Raw genomic sequence first — 21,273 nt, forward strand, 5'->3', positions numbered from 1 at the left:
ACAGTGAAAAATGTTAATTCAGGGAAAATATTAAACACCAGGTGGCGAAAAGGATGTGAAGTGCTTTTAACTGGAATTACTCTACCTTTATTCCAATACTCCTCTACAAAACAAATAATAGAATTGCCGACTAAAGCACAAAACATGAGTCAAGACTTTCAAACCAAAAAAAAAAATTTATATAAAAAATGAATCAAATAGAAAGACTTAAACAAGTATATGACATACCCCAACTACAAATAAATTTTAGAAATAAGTACATTTATGGAAACAAAGAATGCCTCTTCAACCAACATCAATTTTACTGTTCATTATCTTATATAATGATGAATATATTACTTTTCATGATAAATTTGACGGATATAAAAAGCATGCTCGTTTTGATAAAAATGAATATAAAACACAAGAAATCGTAATAAAAGACAATTACATTATGTTCAAAATGCAAACGTAAATCAGACAGCAAAAGGTTCAATTATTTCTTCATTGTCTGTAATTATCTACTCATCACCTGCAGTAATTTCATCTTCAACTACATCCGTCTCATTCTTTTCTATTTCATTTGTTTGAGGGGGATCTTGTTCAGGATAAGCCGGGTCTTCTTTCCCCATGACTTCACCATGCAGAGAACTTGACGGTATATCAGTTTTCTCTTCCATGACTTCACCAGGAAGAATCGACTTTGCAGATTTTTCCTCTTCCGGGGGAATAATCAACGGCACAAGATCTTGTCGATCAATAGCCAACAATGCGTCTTTGATTCTGTATTTTTGTGAGAAATGAGGACGTTTTCCTCGGTAGTGTCTGATCATGCATACAGCTCCGAAAGGCATGTCCATATATGTTTCAATAGATTCGTTTGACATTCCCAAATTCTTTGCAAATATTCTGGCCTCCTCCTCGGATAGCTGAAGGGCGATTGATGAAAGATTTTTCATATCCATTCCTGGCACAAAGCCTTTAAATAAAAAAAAAAACAACGTATGTTTATGTTTAAAAAAGAATGCTATCATTACGTAATGATTGTTAGTTTTCAGTTTTTTTTCAAACATTAATTTGTATATCTTAGATGATATATGGTGATATATACAATCTAATGTTTAAGGATATACGCAACGTACCTTATAATTTTTCAAGATATTCTTAATTTAAGATTATAGTGCCATCAAATGTTCATAGACAAAAAATCAGCATGCATTACTAAAGGTTTTGAAAAGATATCCATTGATGAAAATTCTTGTATAATTCAAAGGAAAAAAAAATATACAAAAATTACTAAATATATATTCTAGATGTTTTGTTTATCCAAACTTATTTTTGAAGAAGTGTACAACTGCATATAGACATGAAAATGTTGCACACAGTTCCTTTAAGTATTAGAACTCTTCAATTCCAGGGAAAAAGATATAGTTAAAACTATGTTGCGTATGTCCTTAAATATACCCTATACTCTATAAACAACCAATTTCATTCAGAACATGAGTTCACGTATAGTAAAGCTATTCACCCCTCTAAGAAATCACATTCAAAGCGTGACGACAAATATTATTTCATGTAATTAATTCAGTGGAGAGTTCCACAGAGCAAACCGGGGAACAAAATTTGTTGTCTAGCCCTAGGGAAATATACTCGTACGTTGGTAAAATTAAACGCTTATCCACTGGCTTCGAGTGGTACAGCTCTTTCAGCAAGTGTTTACTATGAGAATGACTAACAAGAAATGAAAATTCGTCTATCCCAATACATACTTGGATGTTCTAAGTCTGTTTTTTCAATGAATTCCTGTAACTTCTTCTCCTCCTCAATGAATGACTCCATTTGTAAACTTGTGGCTAAAAAAAAAATTAAAAAATGTAAATGATATTAGTCTTTAAAAAATGTAAATGATATTAGTCTTTTATATAAAAGAAGACTGATATTTCAATAATCTTAAGGAGGCTGGGGGGTCAACAAATTAACCACAAATTAACCACCAGATTTAACTTAATTTTTTAGATATGATATCTTAAGCTGTCAACTATCATTTGGCAAAGAAAAATTTCAAAAATTTTAGTTTTAAAATTTGATCATTTTCTATATCTTCATATGGAGCTCTTCTTCTAAAGGAGATCAATATAGTCTAAAAATGGCCACAACCCCCCAGCCTCTTTGAATTAAAGCTTGTCCTGGAATAAATGTAACTTGTTCATTATATAGTACAAATAATTAGCACTGCGAACATTCTAATGAGTAAAATACAAATAACTTTGGAAACATTTTCCCCTTACGTTCTCGCAAAGGTTTTGGAGGTGGAGGAAGTTTGACTCCTAAAGGAAAGTCTATAAGTTTCTCAAACTCGAATTTCACTTTATCAACAATTTCTTTCTGCTCCTTTGCCCCACATAGTCCTCCGGGAACAATCTTGATTTCTTCTACCTTCTCAATTGTGCGATGTTCTTTTTCAATTGTTACCTGTCCATTTGGTTTGTTGGTGTTCAGAACAATCATATCAACGATGGTGTACGCGTAACCTTGAAAACATAAACAATTTATTGTGTGGAAGTTATACTTGGTAGTCAATGGTAATGCATTACAATGATGTTTAAAAAATAACGTTGTTTTCCAAACAAATTACATGCATCATTTACCAAAACATTCTTTCCTTCATTCAACAGCACACGTAATTACGTGTCAAACAATTGTTAAAAATATATAAGTAATTTTCCCTTTACAACCTTGGCTCTAAATTGTAAAAGTGTAATTTAAGATGCCCTTTTAATTTCTTACCTGTGCACAGAGGTGACTTTAATAAAATATAGCAATGCGTGCAGGTTATAGAAGAGCTATTTACCTTTTTTGCCGATAAAATCCATGGCAACTGAATCGTCTCCCTCGTTATCATTTTCTCTTTTGTCATTCTCATCGCCATCCTCGTCCTCGTCTTCATCTTCCTTATCTTTACTTGTTTCGCTGGAGATTTTTCTGCAGTTCCCTTTAAACAACAGCTACAAAAATAAATGGACACATATAGAAAAATATATAAAGCATTATATAAACATATATTCGGGAGGGGGGATGTCTTAAATGACCTCATAGACCTCTTTCCGTATTGATACAAAATAAAATATGAATATATGAAAGTTTTTTGAACAAGGGCAATTATTTTTCATCAGGATCCAATACAAAATCCATAACCTTTAACATTCCTGAAGTTACTATAGTTCAAAGGATTCCATTTACTAGTAAACAAATAGAAAGGTGAACTTTACGAAAAAAAATAATTTAAATAGCTACAGATCACGCAAAACATTATATACTCCTCAGTTTGTACTGCATATTCCTGTAGTGTGAATTTTGTAGAAATATAACTCGTTGAAGACTAAAATACCCCAATCCTGAAAAAAAATTGTGGCTAGAATACACGTCTCCTAAGACAAATGGTATGACATATTTTAACAATCGTATCTAAGAATCCCGACAGATTATATTTTTTCTGATGATTTTTTTCGGGGCAAAAGAGTAACGTTCTAACGCTTCACCAATGCTATGTTAGTATTTTTCTCTTAGAATTATACATTTTGTAGCCTTTATGAAATTGACACAGACTTTTTCTAAATGACTTTTAATCGGTGTCTTGATATTCTATGTTATCAATCTTCATTTGAAATTATTATATAACAAAAGTGATATCAAAACTTTACGATTCGTAACTTTCACAAAAATTGTATTCTATTTATTCCAGTTAAAGATGTTTTTAAATCTAAAAGTTGCAGGTTACCATTTTTAAATGGGTTCAAAGTATATTTGCTTATATTTTTTATATATTTACATGTAAGGGATTTGAAAGATCATATTTTTCTTTCCTCTACATAATTGTACAACTTTAAATAGAAATGGTAAACTGAGTTTCAAATCTAGCAGGGACTATTTTTTTGGCGAAACAGCAGTGTATGAAAATATCTCCTTTTCTGCTTCTCAAAATTACTATAGAACAAAAATGAATCTAGTTAAAATTTTTAAACAATCAAAGACTTAAAGAAAATTTCTTATGTAAGTAAAATTAATAATAATGGACTCAAGTTTTGAAATATATATCATATAAATATGATTTTCCCTACAAACTACAATTTTGTTAACTTTTAAAAAAACTTTCAATCTAAGTACATGTTTGAGCAAAAAATCCGTAATTTTTTTTTTTTTCTCTTAGTAAACGGTCAAAACTTTTTGCTTTTGTATCAGTTTGTATCTTTATATGACTACTTTACCATATGTGAAAATAAGAAAAATTTAAATATTCGAAGCATATAAAAATAGCTAGTATATCCTAAAAATCTAACAAAAATAGAGGATATTCGGATTAACCAATATCTATTTGAGTTAAATTATTTATGTCAGTTTGGTAGTATCATCTGATAGACCGTATATGTTAATATCTTTTTATGCAAAAAGAAAAACATTTTATCTTTTGAAATAGGAGAAGGCATCGCATGATTGGCAACAGTAATTTTTTATTCTTAAGGTCAAGGAAAAAGAAAATGAACTTGACCTGACCTTGCTATCAAAATAAAACGGTCAAAGAACTCAACCCACAATATGCCTTATAGATATGGCCTAGCAAATATGAAAAAATTAAAGAGGACTTTAGAATAAATGTTTTTGGCAATTCGCACCCTAGAACATTGACACATTTCACACGTGTAACAATGCCGTCGAAACCGGATGTTAATGATGTCAAACTAAATTCTAAACCTAACCATGGTTCGAGGTTTTCCGGGAAAATGTCGAAAATTGCACAGTTAATCGTGATTTACACATAGGGCACATTCGTTACGGCAAAATATTAAAACAGAAAAGTAACACTCACTATTCGAGAAATGTTTTCCAATGAAAATATTTACCCGTAACGAGTGTGCTCTTGTTGAAAAAAGAGAAAAATCCTTGCGTTTGAAAGAACTATCATATACATGTATTTCCTGGTGTTTTACACAAATTTAAAGCATCGGTTCAAGAGGGGTATTATATTTATTGGGTAAGTGGACAACATACTTCTATCCCACATGTCAAAAAAAAATGTTATATGATGCGCCGATAGGCACATCTGACGATTAGAACATGTGATGGTTTCTAAAATGCGATAAAAAAATGTTGATTTTTCGACAGATTTTTTTTCGAAGACGAGGCCACAGGCAAGAACAATTGTCATACTTACAATCTGTATATATACCACAAATACAAATGTACATGCCCATTATTTTCGTTGGTCCTGCTTGTGGCAAATACGAAATTTGACTTTATATCAGTTTATTTTGATACCTTCAAGAATCAATAATATATTGTTGATAATCAATCCTTAATGGGTGCTTCATATTACTCATATTAAGATACATAGATAACACACAAGGTGATAGAGAAGCACCCGATTGTTTGTTTCATGTGCAAACGATAAAGTGGAACCAGAATCTATAAATTACATTTTCTGAAATCGAAATTGGAAAAAACTTTTATGATCATCTATGTTGTACGTGACGTCACTCATTATATACGTCATTTGTGACGTCAAAAAGGATGTAATCATTGTGGTTTTGCTAAATTTAAAAAAAAGTTTTCTAATTCTTTTATGGACCTAGCTTGCTGTTGTTTTGTTAAATGTATTATTTAGAAAGAGGAAAAAAAATTAAAAAATCATTACAAATTTTAACATTGAGATTTTCTGTAAAATGGATCCAAAATAGAACTCATATGCGGGTGCGTAAAACGCACATGTCTTTGACGAATCCCCATGTTGAAACAAACAGAAAATTTGTAAAAACATGTAGTCGCAATCAATCTTTATTTTTGTAGGTACATGCCAATCAAATAATTCTAATGCACATGCATATAAAAGAGTGAAAAGTAATTGTCATCCTTTTTCAAAGGAAGAATACTTGTCTGGTTTCTGACTAAATAAAATATTCAAAGTATATTTGCTGGTATATCTTTTATTTATGTCGACAGTATTTGTTTTGATACACGTACTTTCGTTTATGTGACATACTTCAAATGTGTTTCCAGAAGCAAAATGCATATTTTAATTATGTGTCCCTATGGAATTTACTAAAAATATTCAGGTATACAGGGCATCGTTTTTTTTAAAAAGAGGTAGGGGTGGTGTCAGCAAGAAAAATGAGATGACGAGCCAAAAAAAAATGTCATACACTTTGACAAGAAAGAAGAAAGGGAAATTGATACATGTATGTTTCAAAAAATTCATAATTATTCAATTGTCTATAACGAGTAAAATCTGTAGATCTATGGTAATTACCACAGTCTTATGTATTAATTGTTATTGTCAAGTTTTATTGACCAGTACAACCCTCGTTACAAATGACTGTACACTGATTAACATTTTAACACAATATACATGGCCGTAGGAAGTTAGGAACCGGGGGAGCATGCCTCCCTCCCCCCCCCATATATAGATTACTATAGAAAACCTAGCTACTATATGTTTGTGCCCCCTTAATAAAAACGTCTGATGACTTTTCTTTTGCTCTTCAACGAAATCTTGGTAGTTAATAGTGCCCCACCCCACAAAAAAAAACTGAAAATGTATGGCTGTGCCCCCCCCTTCCCCCCTCCAAACTGAAATTGCTTCCTACGGGCCTGATATACATAGAATGGCTTAATTTTCAGGCACGTAGTATTCAAAAGGGGGCTTTTTTTCTCAGAAGAGTCTTTCATTCGAAATCCTAATTTTTATTTATTTATTTGTTTATTCTTTTTTTTTTTTTGGCAGTATGATTGAGGCATTTCAGTAAAAAAAAAAAAAAATAAAGTCAACGATGGGTCCATGGATTTTTTAGGAAGGTGTGGGGGAACTAAACCCACTCCAAAAAAATCCGACTTAATTTTTTTGACAAGGGAAAAACAGTTTCAACGCGAAAAACCTAATCGGGAGGAGGGGGGGGGGGGTTGGACACTTCTCTTTGGCAAGCAGTCTTTTTATACACGTTTCTTCTGACCAAATGCAGATCCTTTGGGGTGGGGTGGGAATGGGGGGAGGGGTGGCAAGTTAATTTTTTTTCTTACTTTACATTTAATTACTCTGAAATCTTAACTCCCACTGGATCCGCTACCGAGATTGGTTGTTTCTCACCACAAAATGAGAAGGGGTGTGGTGGGGTTTACTTTGCTTGACATTAAATCATAAGTGCATTACATATGCATGCAATTTTATCAGCATTGATTTGAAGTATGGGATTTATTTAAAGCTACAATTCATGACTATATGATTAACTAGGCACAGGGAGAGACTCTGTGTTTGTCAACTCAAATGTATAGTCAGTGCAATGTAGAATATGTACAAGACAACCCCTGAAACATGTTCCTGAACACATGTCTGCAAGTTACGGTATTTACAGCTATTTTTGCTGCAACGAAATAGAAGTTAGTGTGTGTGTTTGTGTTTTATATTACACCTCCCCATCCCATTTTACATCTGCCACTGTTCACCACAGAAATATTCCCTATTACAGGAACAATAGAGATTGTTTTATCCTCTTCTCTTATCATGCCTGTGGTAGGGCCTTGTTCATGTAAAATCAATCTTGCGCCGAGTAAGTAAAATGTTCTTGCCTGTACATGTATTTCAATTACTATCTTGACATGTATATTTATAAGCTTTGGTTTACGTACGCAGAACTGCTCTATTTGTACACATAAAAATCATAACGTGAAAATGAATAACAAAGTAGTGAATGTCATAGTAACATATAGGAAAGCATATTAAATTAATTATATTTATAGATCTATCGATAATGATATGTTTTGAGAAAAAAGGAAACATCACTTATCTCTACAACCCGGCACGAATCACCAATTTATTTTTTTTTAAATAATAAAATTAAATAAATACACTATCCGTGAGGTTGAGTTGCGGCCGAATCTCCCGCACGCGTTAGCAATATAGATAAGAATTTATCTAAATGTCACATGTACTTTCTTTGTATAAAAACATTCAAAATGGGTAAAAGCACAAATTTCTGTTTTTATTAATTTCTTGCAGTAAAGACATATTTTGAACAACATATCAGGTTATACTTCTTATATACTCTGTTTATTCTTAGGTGGGGAATTGACTGGTACATGTACATATGTATATAAAATGAACATCTTTATCTGCATTTTAATATAATCATAAATTGATTATGATGTTGATAAGATAAATGTCTATTCCCAATTATTTAATTTCAAGTCCCGTGTTCATATATCGGTACATTATAATCCGATGATCATTTCTATCGCCTTTTGACGTGACGTTACATGACAAAAAATGACGTTCCTATTGCATTTTTCCATCAAAACACTGCCATACTGCAAGATCTCCTTTTAAAAAAAGTATAAAAGATATCGAAAAAAGAAAAACGGTTATGAAAAGCTAAAAGTCGACACTGTCTATAATAAAGACCACGTTAATTTTTGGAATGAGGCCATTTTTGATGGTTTGTGGATTTTGCTCTTTAATCTAATTGATATTATTACTTAATGATAATGTCTTCTTGAATCTATGAAAATTTCATTAATTTTTAAATACGAGAAGAATCCCCCCTTAAGTGCAACAATATCATTTGTTATAATATCAGTACTTATATTCATTGTTAGTGGAGATCTCAACAGATATGTCTGTAATTTTTTCCAAACCCCCCCCCTCCCCAAAAATACTTTCTTACCGGGGAAGAAAAGTGAAGCAAAATTGCATCGGGGCAATATTAATGCATTCATAGTAACTGTACCTTAAAAGTTTGATTTTCCTCTATAATATAGGTTCCCTCTGGACCATTCACAATTTCACAACCCTCACTTTCCCACTTTGATTTGCTCTTTTTGAGCTTCTTTGGTGTCCAGCACTCGAGGATGAATTGAAATTTTCCTCTTTCTTGCTCCAGTCGTGTGTAAACACGAAATTCAACCTTCCTCTCCTTTCGAATGGAACGCGAAATGGCTTCCACAACTTCTTGTTTTTCCTCCAGAGCCTTTTTCTTGCTAGCACCGGCATAACTGCAAATCTTGTACTTGTCATATATGATTACATGTAATGTGAATGCATAAAAACATAAAAATTTCACTTTTTATACATCTCATACGTTTTCTTTTCATGAAACATACTTCTTTAATAACGGTGGACTGCAGATTATGAGACTGGTATTAAAATAAAGTACTCTCTAAACATTTCTTTCCAAATTATTTTAATGATAAGAAATGGAACTAAGACGTCAAAGAGAAATCATTTAACCAAATTCAAAGATTCTCAAAATGTTGGGGGAAAATTATTACTTCAAGATTCGTTGTCACCTCAACTAAGACTCTTGTGTTTTGAATCCTTTTGTGCTAATTTTAAGATAACCGTACCTGATGAATTTCTTGTTCAACAATAATGAAAATACATGTAGTAAAATTCGTTTCATGTGCTTATGAATTTGATGAGTAAAAAAGATGCCCAAGATGGTGATATTGCTGATGATGAAATTCATTATAGTTAGAGTGTTGATGAGAGTATGAATCGAGTTGTTTTGATGAACTAGAAAACAATATATTTTAGTCAAGATCTGTTTCTTACATAGAGAAATGTTTTATCCTGAAAACAGCAGCTTTTCCTTTTGGATCTTTCTGAGCTTCAATTATCTGTTAATTAAACAAATACAAAATGAATTCTTGTTCCTGCTTTCCTTTGATTTTAAAATTAATCAAAATGAATTTTGACAACAATTTTCCTCAAAATTAAGCTTATTTAATAACCATCAAACATTGAAGTTTATCTCTCATAAAGAAAACAGGTACATGTTAGCGTAAAGAAAGTAACGAAACGCAAACTTCTTAACATTAACCTCCCAATCGTCTGCATCGTCTGGATATTCCTCTGAGGTAGCCAAAACACACATTTCCTCCTCTTCACCACCTTTCTGATGGATTGGTAATTTCATCACAATCTCCTCTTTTGGTTGCTGTCCATCACTCATCGACATATCGATTACATTTGTCATCAAAAGAGGTCCAGTCTCATCTACCTCGTCCTCATTCACATCTTTTGTGTCAACCACCTTTAAAACAATAAAAGGTATTTATTTATTTATTTATATACTTTGTTTTTGTTTTATCATGAACACAATCAATGTGATATGACGATTCATAATTATATCTGAACACGCTTACTTCCTCTGTTCCTGCAGTATGTATCAAAGCTTACACAAGTGAGAATTATTTTGTCATCCAAAACACCGTCAGAGCATTCCGCACAAATATTATGATGCTAGTTTTTTTTCATACAATGGAATAAGCAAAAAGGTAAGGTAGAACCACCAATTGTTTTCTTACATTTAGTTGAAGTTCTGCCGCTTTATCAAAGGTTCCCTTCGGAATTTCGATTTCTGCTTCGGGTTCTGAGGTCGGTTGGATGACGACTTCTTCTTTTGATATTGCAAACGTCTCTTTCTTGAAGACGCTAACAATTGCGAATTGTGTGGATCCTTTGGTATTCATTTTTATTGTTATGATTACTTCTGTCGTCTAAAAAGAAATTCTTTTTAAAATTATATCATCCAACAGCAGTACATGTACATTGTACGTTAACAATAGATTTCCAACAACTCACATTAACAATCATAGATTGGTTGAGAAAAATTGTCATTGTGGAGATCACTTACATTTTCTTCTTCGTTCTTTACGAAGTTGTCTACACGACCAATCTGCCCATGAGGTGACACAACAGATAAATGTTCATTGCATTTAGGAACTCCTTCAACAAGTAACGACAAAGTGATGTTCTTACGAGTTGCTCCCCATTGTCGAATTTCAAACATATCACTGTAGGGTATTTGTTCATCATGTAGCAGCGATTTAAGCTCTGTGTACTCCGATTGCATTTTTCGACAGAAAACAATAAAGGGATTTCGAGCATCCATCGCTTTCAGTGTCAGCTTCAACTTCTCCATGACACAATCCTCGTTAGGTTTCACATACACCACTTCAAACTTTATCCCCCTTAAAAGGTAACATATTTTTTAAAAAAAAAAAGATTTACAAATATATTAAGGTTGCACCAGTCTGAACACTTAATGATAGAAAAGGATATGCAAAGAGATACATATTCACTACAGGGAAAATAATCAACATACTCGTATTTGTAACCAGGAACAAGGGGGATGTGGTTTGTTATAAGCTCTTGAATTTTCTTCTCCTTTTCTTTCATGTCCATAACCCATGTCTAAAGATAAATAAAAACAGTAAAGTAGTAAATACAAGTAGTTAATGGGTGTAAATTCTCAAAATCAAATATATTTAATATTCAATTTATTCATGTCAAAATGAACATCAAGAGACTCATACTATGTAATCTTACATAATGGAAGTGAAAAATATTTTAAATGAATTCAGTATATAAATTTTAATATTTACCTTGAATATAAGCATAAAAGTTTATATGAATTTAATTTGATGAACGGGGACGATATCAATCGTAATTTTGCTATTATTTGTGTTAATCTGTAATTACTGTATTTGATTCATAATTCTGGGAATGTTAATGAATACATACCCAATCCTGTAAGTTCGGTTCTGCACCAAACGTAAGCAACCATTCGACAACATCCACAGAGCGTGACAGGACTGCCTTCTCAAATGGAGTGTGGTTATCCTGAAATTTACCAATGTAACATACATACAAGCATGAGATTCTTCAAAAATCATAAAACTGTTTCATATCTGAATATAGTAATACATGTTACGATTTTTTTCAAATCCAGTTATATGAGAGGACCTTTAATATTATTATTAAACAATTTTGAATATTGTTGATAAAAAGAGGCAACATTCGTCAATTCCTACCCAATCTAATGATGCTACTTGAGCGCCATTGGCCACCAGGTTTATAACTACATCTAAATGTCCCCGGGATGAAGCTTTATGCAGGGGTGACTGTCCATTCTACAAATTAGAAATGAGTAAAACCTCAACAAGACTTAAAAAATCATATAAGGTTAAAAGATCTCATCCAAAATTGTTCAATCATACCTCTAAAATTTAGAACTTATTTTCTTTATTTATTCTTAAAAGAGATATAATGTCCAAGAAAAACTAATTCTGTTACATGGTAATTGTTTTAAGATATTATAAGAAGAACAATCGTCTTAAAACCATCAGAATTTTTATTTATTTATTAAGCTTTTTTCTGAATGGCTTTTCAGTTTTATTCAAAATCTTTTTCACTATTGCGGAGTTTTTCTCGATCTGTCGCTCGAAGGTAACACTTTTTTTCCTCTTTGATTTCTCTATTTTCCTATTAGATACATTATAAAAATATAAGATACACTGTACCTTAAAAGGCTTAACGAAAGTATGAGCAAATGTCTATGGCATTTTTTTCTATCGGATTTTATTCGAAATCATAACATGAAAAATACCCTGTATCGTCATACCGAACTGTATATAAATATCCACCTCTATATAAGCCTAACAGTGCATTGTCTACAAGTTTTTCTTTAGTCATGAAAAGATTTTTACTTAGGAAAGGATGATAAAAAAAAAAACCTTCTTACCACGTGATATACAGAGATCATGGCATGCACACAATCATATACATGTCCAATTAGAATTCTTAGGTGCAGTTCTATACGATATTAGTATTCAATATATTGTCTTCAATAGGCTATATCAAATAACCTCGTTTTCTTTTATGTCCAATAATACACAATATTTACCCATTAAAAAATAGCTTATTCGTTTCAAAACGAATATATAATTATTAAAAGTAAATAAACTGGGAAAATATGTCTGTCTAAAATTATTACTTTCAATCTTTGAATTGATTAGTAGACTAGTGCTTTATTTACTTTTCTTTTGACATTCTATATACACTCTCTTCAAAAGACATGCTGTAAATAAGTTTTCATATTTGAGAACACTCAAAGCGCGTCAGTGCAATTTATTTGGCATGGTGCCATCAATGATATCTATTCTTTACCTCGGGAGCCATGTTTGTATTTTGAAAAGTGAATTAAATAAAATAAATGTTATTAAATATTTATCTCATTCACTTTAAATTAAATTGAAATATATGAAATACATACGTGATCAAAACAGTTCACATGCGCTCCTGCCTCTAGGAGTAATTTAACAATTTCTAGAAGGCCTTCTTGTGCTGCATAATGTAAACATTGACACCCAATCTGGAACAATACATGTATTTATATAAACTTTTTAATAATGTTACCTTTGAAATTCATGATTTCTAAAAAATCAATTTTTTCGTCTATGATATATAACTGTACTTCTACCTCCTGGTATATATTTTATATTTAAATTCATAAATGAATAAAGCTTACTACTTTTTTTATTCTTAAAGGGATAAATTTCAATATTTATATTGACACCATTAATGTTACATGTGCGTTCATCAAATCAAACGATGTCCAATCATTTATTAATAAGTACCTTATCTTTATAGTGTATGTCGGGTTTCTCCTCCAACAGTTTCTTAGCCTCCGATATCTTTTTCTCTCTTATTGCTCTTTGAAGACGAATAGCAAGAAGCTGAAAATTTAAATATTTTTTTAAGAAACGAAAATAATAAAGTCATTAAAAATTCTAATTTATTATTTTATTCTCTCTCTCCCTCTCTCTCTCTCTCTCGATTTATTTGTTTTTTCTTTTTTAAAATTATAATTCTAGCATGCATATTTTTTAAATGATCAATTTCCACAATGAAGTCAAAAACCGTGTTTGACAAATAGACCGCAAGAAAGTAGACAAGGGGTTCAATCAATCTGTAGACCAAAGTCCAATTCCCTTCAGGGGAGGCCTTTTGCTGATATGAAAATTCTACGTCTGTAAACGTGCAGCATGTATGCATATAGTAAAGTGTTTATTACACAGAAAAAACGAAATGATAAAAGGTGTTATCTTAAATGCTATACCTAATTTCACATGAAAACTAAATTATACATTCATAATTCATCTGTGGTGTTTGTAGTATGCTTAGAATAAATGTTCAAGTAACAGATAAACGTGAGAATAATTTATCAATTAATGTTCATTTCTAATGAAAATGATAAAAAAAATGTCAGTTATATTTTTCTAATCTTTCAAAAGCACATCTGAGTATTTAACATGTAGGGGAATATATAGCTGTTTCTTAATTATTGCAAGAATATGCTAGAAAAAAATAATACTTAATTGAACACTCGCGTTAATATTTCATGTATGGCCTCTTTCTTACTCTCTGGAAAACCGTTTAACCTGAATTAGTTCGATATTAAAAATAAACCTCTATTTGAGGAAAAGTTAGATTGGTTTGGGTTACATCTAAAAATCTCTATACGAGGGTTGTCCCAAAAAGTCAGAGACAGAAAAAAAATTTAGTTTCTCTTTGCCAGATTAAATTTCTTTTCCTGACATAGTAAAAAGCAACATTTAATGATCACAAATTTCAATTTTCAAGATAAAAACACATTTAATAAGAAAGTAATGCAAAAATAAAGAAAGCATACAATTGTACGTCGGCGCACGAAAGCAAACGTAATTCACTTCTCTTATAACGACATGTTCATTTTTAAGTACTGCCCGTGTGCTTAACATGCGTCTCTTAAGCATCTCATATTTTTTCAAACTGGCAAACCATTCTCGACTGAGGGATCATTAGAATTCACCACTGTCCATAATTTTTTATCAAATTCAAATTTCAGTTCTCGAAAGGTTGCCATAAACTGTAAGAAGCAGAGAATCCACGAAGTTTGACGTCGATCGTGACCCATAACGTTTTCTCACCGTCTGAATTTAACAACAGATCTTTACTTCTTATAGGCCATCTATTTTCGGTGCGGAGGTGGAAACTGTCCTTGAATCTCTTATCCCATTTTTTAAACAACTTCTCTACTAACACTAAATTTTAGAATGTAATGTCGCTTCTATATCGTTTTCCGTCTCTGAAGAGAACAAACAGCATTCAAAACAATTTTAGTACATCCACGTGCGCCGCAAACGCGTTTGATAATGTCATTTGCAGCAAACTCAATTCCAACAACACTTTGATAAGTACGACACCAATCCTCTGTCTCTGAGGCTATTTATGTGAAAATCTGACATATTACTGAGATTTTGTTTCTGGTTTAACTGTCATATATTTGAGTGTTATGTTCTACATATTATCAGAGAAACAAATGCAATTTGAATAGTTACATACGTAATTTATTCCGGATTTTGTTCGGGCGCCGACAGATCATATATTAGTATCGGACTTCTTATAAATCATCATAATATTATTACTATGGAAGACATTTATTTTAAAAATTCACTATTTTAAGAAACATTGAATAAATTATAGCTATGCAAAATTTGGTTAGCATTGGTTGAATATATACAAAGTTATGAACATTGTCTACGACTCTTTTGGGACAACCTTCGTATTTCCTTGACATGATGCATGAATACATATTCGTGTAGCTTCTGCATGGGCTATATATCAATCAAATTAGCGTCAAATAGCAAAATTGAAAACAAAGAGTAGGAATTTGTCTTATTTAATATCAAGGGAGAATTTTGATAATCAAAAACATTACTGAAAATATGAAAAAAAAAGGATATAATATATCAAAAAATTGATTAATTCAACTATCATAAAAGATGAAATCATCTGTTTTGTTTTAATAAATATATTCTGTTTCAATTAAAGTGGCAAGAAATATAAAAAAAAATGTGTTTAATAAGTATTAAAAAAATCCATAATAAACACCCCCAAGTCACAAAAGGTACCATATCTGCTATTTCAGTACAAAGGACAAAAAAATAGTTTAAAGATCAAGCATTCAATGGCTCAACCATGACGAAGTGTTCTACACAATACGTAACAAATAGCAGCGCGCCAGTTATTTGACATATACTGGTAAATACTGGCATTCACAAGATGTACAGATATACATAAGGCTCTTACATGTATGAACGTGATATTGTAGGAATATTCTCTGTAAATAATGATATATATTCACACAATAGTTTAACGTACAAGTACCTGGAAAATTTTTCTTTTATTTTCATCATTTTAATTTTAATTTTCATTGATAATTTTATCTTACCTCTTTTTCTCTCTGACTACTCTCATTTTCCTTAGAAGAGGACGCATTCTGTGTGTCTGTGGAACTCATTTCTGAATGAAGTTCACGATGCTGAAATTTTTGTCTTGGATGACATGTTTAGAATATACCTATAAAAACCCGCAAATTTGTTAAAAAACATCATTTAGATAATCCTATACTCTTCTGCTATCTTTAAATAATCCTATCGTCTTCTATTATCAAGATGAAATTTCATACAAAAGCCCAAAGTATTAATATTCATTATATTTTTCTGTAATACATACCTTTTATATACCCATTCTGATATTATTTCCAGTCAAAAAGATAGTGTATTTTCAACTTTGATATACTGAATTTGTCCTCTTGAAAATGTCAGAACGTTAAGTGGTTGATGTTTATATGATACCTATTTCACTCTTCTGAAAAAAAAAATACTGAAATCCGTCTTCTTTCTGTTCGTATGCTATTACCTAGTCAAGGTGCTTGAAACTTGGACCGGAATTTTTCTTCCTTGTTTTGAACAAATACTGAAATTCAGCGGGTCGATGATTAATGACAATACGACTCTTAGATAAGTATCGATCGTTCGATTTTGTACGGTACCCACGTCTCTTTAAATTCTGCACCCAATCCTTTGTGGTTCCGATAACAGAATTCTTCAGATAAGTAAAAAAAAATTGACACGAGTGTCAGAAAAAGAGGGTAAACAAATTCATTTTAATTGCCTTCATTTTCTTCAAAACTTTTTGGGCAAATTTTATTTCTTATATATAATTATTCATATGTACATATAAATTACATATAAATTGTTGCTTGTCTAAGATACACCTGAGTATTGCAGTAACGCCTAAAAATAAAACTTCCTTGCTATAGTAATTAAATCTTAAATCGTTATCTTCTTTTCAGCAAAATTATATTCAATATCTCTATTGGTATTGTATCTCCTTTTTAAGCTGAGAATATCATAACAGAAAAAAAAACATGTTAATATTTTACTTTGTTTTTGTGAATTAAATGCATTTCTTCGTTATAAATTAGGACCAATTTACGAATAAAATTTTTAACACTTTTTTTTAAAAAAATAATTATTCATTTTCTGTTCAGACTAAATGTTCAAGGTATTTTCAGTGTATCATGCATTTTACAATTTTATTTCTGTGTATAAGAGGCAAGATTTTTTCAATTAAAAGTATTTCATTTGTTCACAGTCTCATTAAAAAAAAGAATTGCCTTGAATAGTGTACATGTATTTGAAAATTTTGCGTACGTATACATCAAAAATGAAAGATTTTGATCACTCTAGATGTTAACTTATTATTTTCAGCTTATTTTTATAGGAATTTACTCATGGCATCCGTGTCATTATCATACGATTTAAGATATAAGATATAATAAAATTTAAATAGTTTGTTTCTTTCCATACTATCTATGTCTGATCTGACAAAATATGAATGTACATGTATTAATTATGATTCTTAATCGTAAAGTGACATCTCTTGTCTGCATGGATAACTCCAATATTCTTAACATCTTTTGTGCGCATAGCCAAAGGGACCTATTTCATGATTTGTGCTTAGATACAAATGCTTAGACACAGATGTACATATGCAATACATAAAGTTTTATTATCACTTAACTTCTTTTCTGTATGCATGTGAAAAACTTTGGTCAACGTGTAACTCTGCAAAGAAATAGAAATAAAATACAAGTTTTATCAAGGCTTTTTAGTTTTTTGCTATTTAACAAAAAGGATTACGCTTGAACATTGTGTTGTCAAGAGTTACCTTTCTTCAAGCACAAATATCTTCAGTGTACGGGTCGCAGAGGGGTGGGCACATTGAAATCTGTCTTCTACTGGTTATTGATTGAAAGACTATTTTACTCCTGCATTAAAAATGCATTGCCGATGTCTTTCTATAATACTGACCTAAAATGTTCTAAAATGTGAACTTGGAATAATTTTAATTTTTTCTTTTAATAATTAAATGAAACCAAAATGTCTTCGATCTTTGAAAATTTCAAATTAAAGCAAGCAATGATAAATAATTTTATTGAAGAAAAAAAATGTATAATAGTTCATGTTTGCAAATACATTCTATAGCTATAGATGAGTCCTATGTTGACCGATTTACTTCATACATGTACCAATTGTTAAGTAAATGTTTCTATACTTATCTTGACTCCGGATTATTTCTCTTTCCTGATCCGTACATAGGGCTCATGGCGGATATGATTAGCCAACAGGGGGATACTTATTCCTCCTAGGTAACCCCCTCCCCTCCCACACATCTACTTTTCAAGGGGTGCATGTTTTTGCCCTTTTTACAATTTGTTTTGTTTAAAGAATTAATGATAAATTTTGGTTATCTTCAGTTTTTTCATAGTTTTCAGTTTTGTCTTACAATCATGATTATGAAATTTTGTTCTACTTAGTAAAACTTAGACGAGCTTACTTTTGATCTCAGTCTCACTTTTCCACTATCTATTCCTTTATTTATTCCTTTTGTAAAAGTGAGACTGAGATCAAAAGTAAGCTCGTCTAAGTTTTATGGCCCCGGAGACAGTTTGCCATTGCTTTCAGGCCTGTAAGATGGCACGCAATAACTCTAAGCAATGTCTATGTCTTTCAGAAATCGGCAAGAAACGTTGGGCCGTTAATCTCCTATATAGCTTTTTCAAATGAACTTTTAAATAAATCAATGAGAAATCTCTCCCGCACTATGCTGGAGTAAAATAAACATTGCGAGAAGTTGAACTTCTTTTTTCCATTAATCTTGAGAGCAACAAGAAGCATTATCAAACACAAAAAAAGGAAAATAACCATGAAAGAATAAATATACGATGACTGAAGACTGAAATCTCATCAATAAATAAATACTGGCATATGACGTTTAAAGAAGTACATTTTTTTATTAGAACTATTTGATAATGTGCGTGTACACTTCTATTTGATAATGTACATGCCTTAATTAGTACGAAATTTTGCACACTGTTCAGCTTATTTTAACACTGATTTAGTGTCTGCCCAATGAAATACTAAAACAATTATTGCTAATTTTTTTTAGGTCAAAATGAATTAGCTGTCTGAGAAGTACAGTATTCATCGAGCCCTAAGGACAAGATGAATATTATATTTCCAGTGTGGCTAAATGTAAATCATCGTATTGACTAAAAATAAAACAGCAATAATTGTATAATTCAATGATTAATTGAAACAAACTCATGAAGCAAACATTGCCTTCTTTCTTTATTGTTTGCATTTGATTGCAGTCGAAGAGGGATTAAAATACTCATAACCATTTGTAATTATTTTTTTCAATTTCTTGATCTATTTTTGTGCGGTATAGATCAAATACATCTTATTTTCTCTTGGAAGGTCATGTGCATGGTCATGTGCAAGTAAAATAAGCATTATTTAGAGAACGAGACGTGTTCTCTATCGTACATACAAATGGGGTGGTCAAGTGCGAAGCACTATTCAATAATTAAAAAAAAAAAGCACCCCCCACTTTTGCACTGTGGTGTCCGTAGTATCCGAAGACAGCTTAAAATCACGATTAGCTTTGACAAAAGGGTAGATTAGTAAACACGTTTAATTGAACTCTCTTGATTATTAACGGATAAGTTGGGCGGTTTTTTTTATCTTTAATAATGGGACTTTAAAACGGAAGTGAAGGGAACACATTTAGATTTGGGCTAATTGTCAGCGATAAAGATATAAGAAGTCGGAATAAAAATCGGAACTCTAAAAACATGTACAATTTAAAATAGGGTTTAAATGAGTTTGAAAAATGGCGAGAGCTGAGTGCATGGGAAAGGAGAGGGGGAATTGGATTTCACTTAATCAATGTTGCAACCATGAACCACTGGTTTTATCATTCTTAAAAGACACACAAAAAACTATCCATGAAAAGCAAATATGTTTGAGGGATTTCATCCATCATTGCATCGGTTTTCCACTGATAACTGCCATTTTTCCTTTTTTCGGATCGAAGTACATGTGGCATGTAAATTCTATGCGGAATTCATTTAACGTTTTACAAGGAAATTTAAATGTAAAAGTTCAAATAAGAAAAAATAACCCAGTCTTTACTATTTATGCTTTTGAAACATTGAATTAGACTTTATTTTAAAATATTCTGTACATAACAGCTAAATATATACAAGATTTATTTATATACATAAGTGAAAAATCTATTTGTGTATTTGTGTGTGCGGAGTCGGGGGAGGACGGGTGTGAGTAACATCGGTCCTTTTATGCCAAGCCTGTACAGATATTTTTGAAATTATTCACACTCCGTAAATTTCCTACGAGCTGCTCAGCGGATATTTACGGAGAATGCCAAGCGTCTTGTAGAATTGCTGACTTCCAGGATCTTTCTGGCTAGCTCGGAAATTATTTTCTGAGTTGCCGGAAAATCCCGCAGAAGATGCGGTTACTACTAAATAGTGCTACAATTGAATATTTTAAACTAGGTGTTCATTAGTTTTACCAATCTCTCAAAATAATTGTATTTTTTATCAATTGTATTTTTAATTTAATTGTATTTTTAACCCCAATATATTCAAATTACACTGACTTACAGAACACTTAAAGCACAGTGATGCCATTGCCGACGTGAAGCCCACTCGAGTTTCACCATTCTGAACTGAGACCTAAACACCCACCCACCCCCAACACACACACACACCACGAATGCACCACTGCGTCCTCTTATTAACAATTAATCCGTTCAACAAAAAGAATCAGTGGTCCAGATATTTATTTCTGTATTATATAATGGCTCTCGCGCTAGCTCATCTATCTTTTTAACACTTAGCTTGTAGACAATTAATGGAACAATCGGAGCATCCCCAGGGCCTTTTCCGTCAAGTCAAGAACATCACTCGTCCTTTTCCTTCAAGTCGAGGCAATGTTTTCATTCGCAGATCTAGAGGGGGGATCCGCGCTTGGTTTTATCTCGGCTGGCGGCAAAGGTCGAGTGTGATGTTCCAACCGGTAACAGAATAATGCATCAATATTAACCACACAACTGAAATTTATATGAAAAGAAAGTATCGTAAGGTCATAAAACATGTATATAAATGTTCATCGTCAAAGCACCTCTCAAAATTTATATGACATAATAATAATTAAAAAAATATTGATGATTTTAAATATTTTTCCATATATACTAACAAAACCTGTTAATCA

The 21,273-nt window shown here is 31.7% G+C and overlaps 1 protein-coding gene and 1 long non-coding RNA gene across 2 annotated transcripts in view; one reads left to right on the forward strand and one right to left on the reverse strand.

Annotated features, from left to right (window-relative positions):
* The window catches only part of LOC133194072 (uncharacterized), a 110,714-nt gene that overhangs the window by 72,313 nt on the left and 17,128 nt on the right, over positions 1-21,273 (forward strand). The gene's annotated exons all lie outside the window — the stretch shown is intronic.
* LOC133194068 (uncharacterized) lies at positions 289-16,183 on the reverse strand. The gene is made up of 15 exons (XM_061330014.1): positions 16,080-16,183; positions 13,444-13,542; positions 13,080-13,178; positions 11,839-11,937; positions 11,549-11,647; positions 11,130-11,218; positions 10,659-10,995; positions 10,330-10,521; positions 9,843-10,055; positions 9,575-9,639; positions 8,751-9,015; positions 2,831-2,984; positions 2,268-2,510; positions 1,749-1,832; positions 289-958 (listed from the first exon to the last, which is right to left on the reverse strand). Exons 1-15 carry the CDS (start codon positions 16,146-16,148, stop codon positions 501-503), a joined length of 2,565 nt encoding a protein of 854 aa, XP_061185998.1. The 5' UTR covers positions 16,149-16,183; the 3' UTR covers positions 289-500.

The sequence above is a fragment of the Saccostrea echinata genome, unplaced genomic scaffold, assembly GCF_033153115.1.
Source record: "Saccostrea echinata isolate AGI-Se365-2 ecotype Australia unplaced genomic scaffold, CSIRO_AGI_Sech_v1 ptg000028l, whole genome shotgun sequence".
NCBI lineage: Eukaryota > Metazoa > Mollusca > Bivalvia > Ostreida > Ostreidae > Saccostrea > Saccostrea echinata.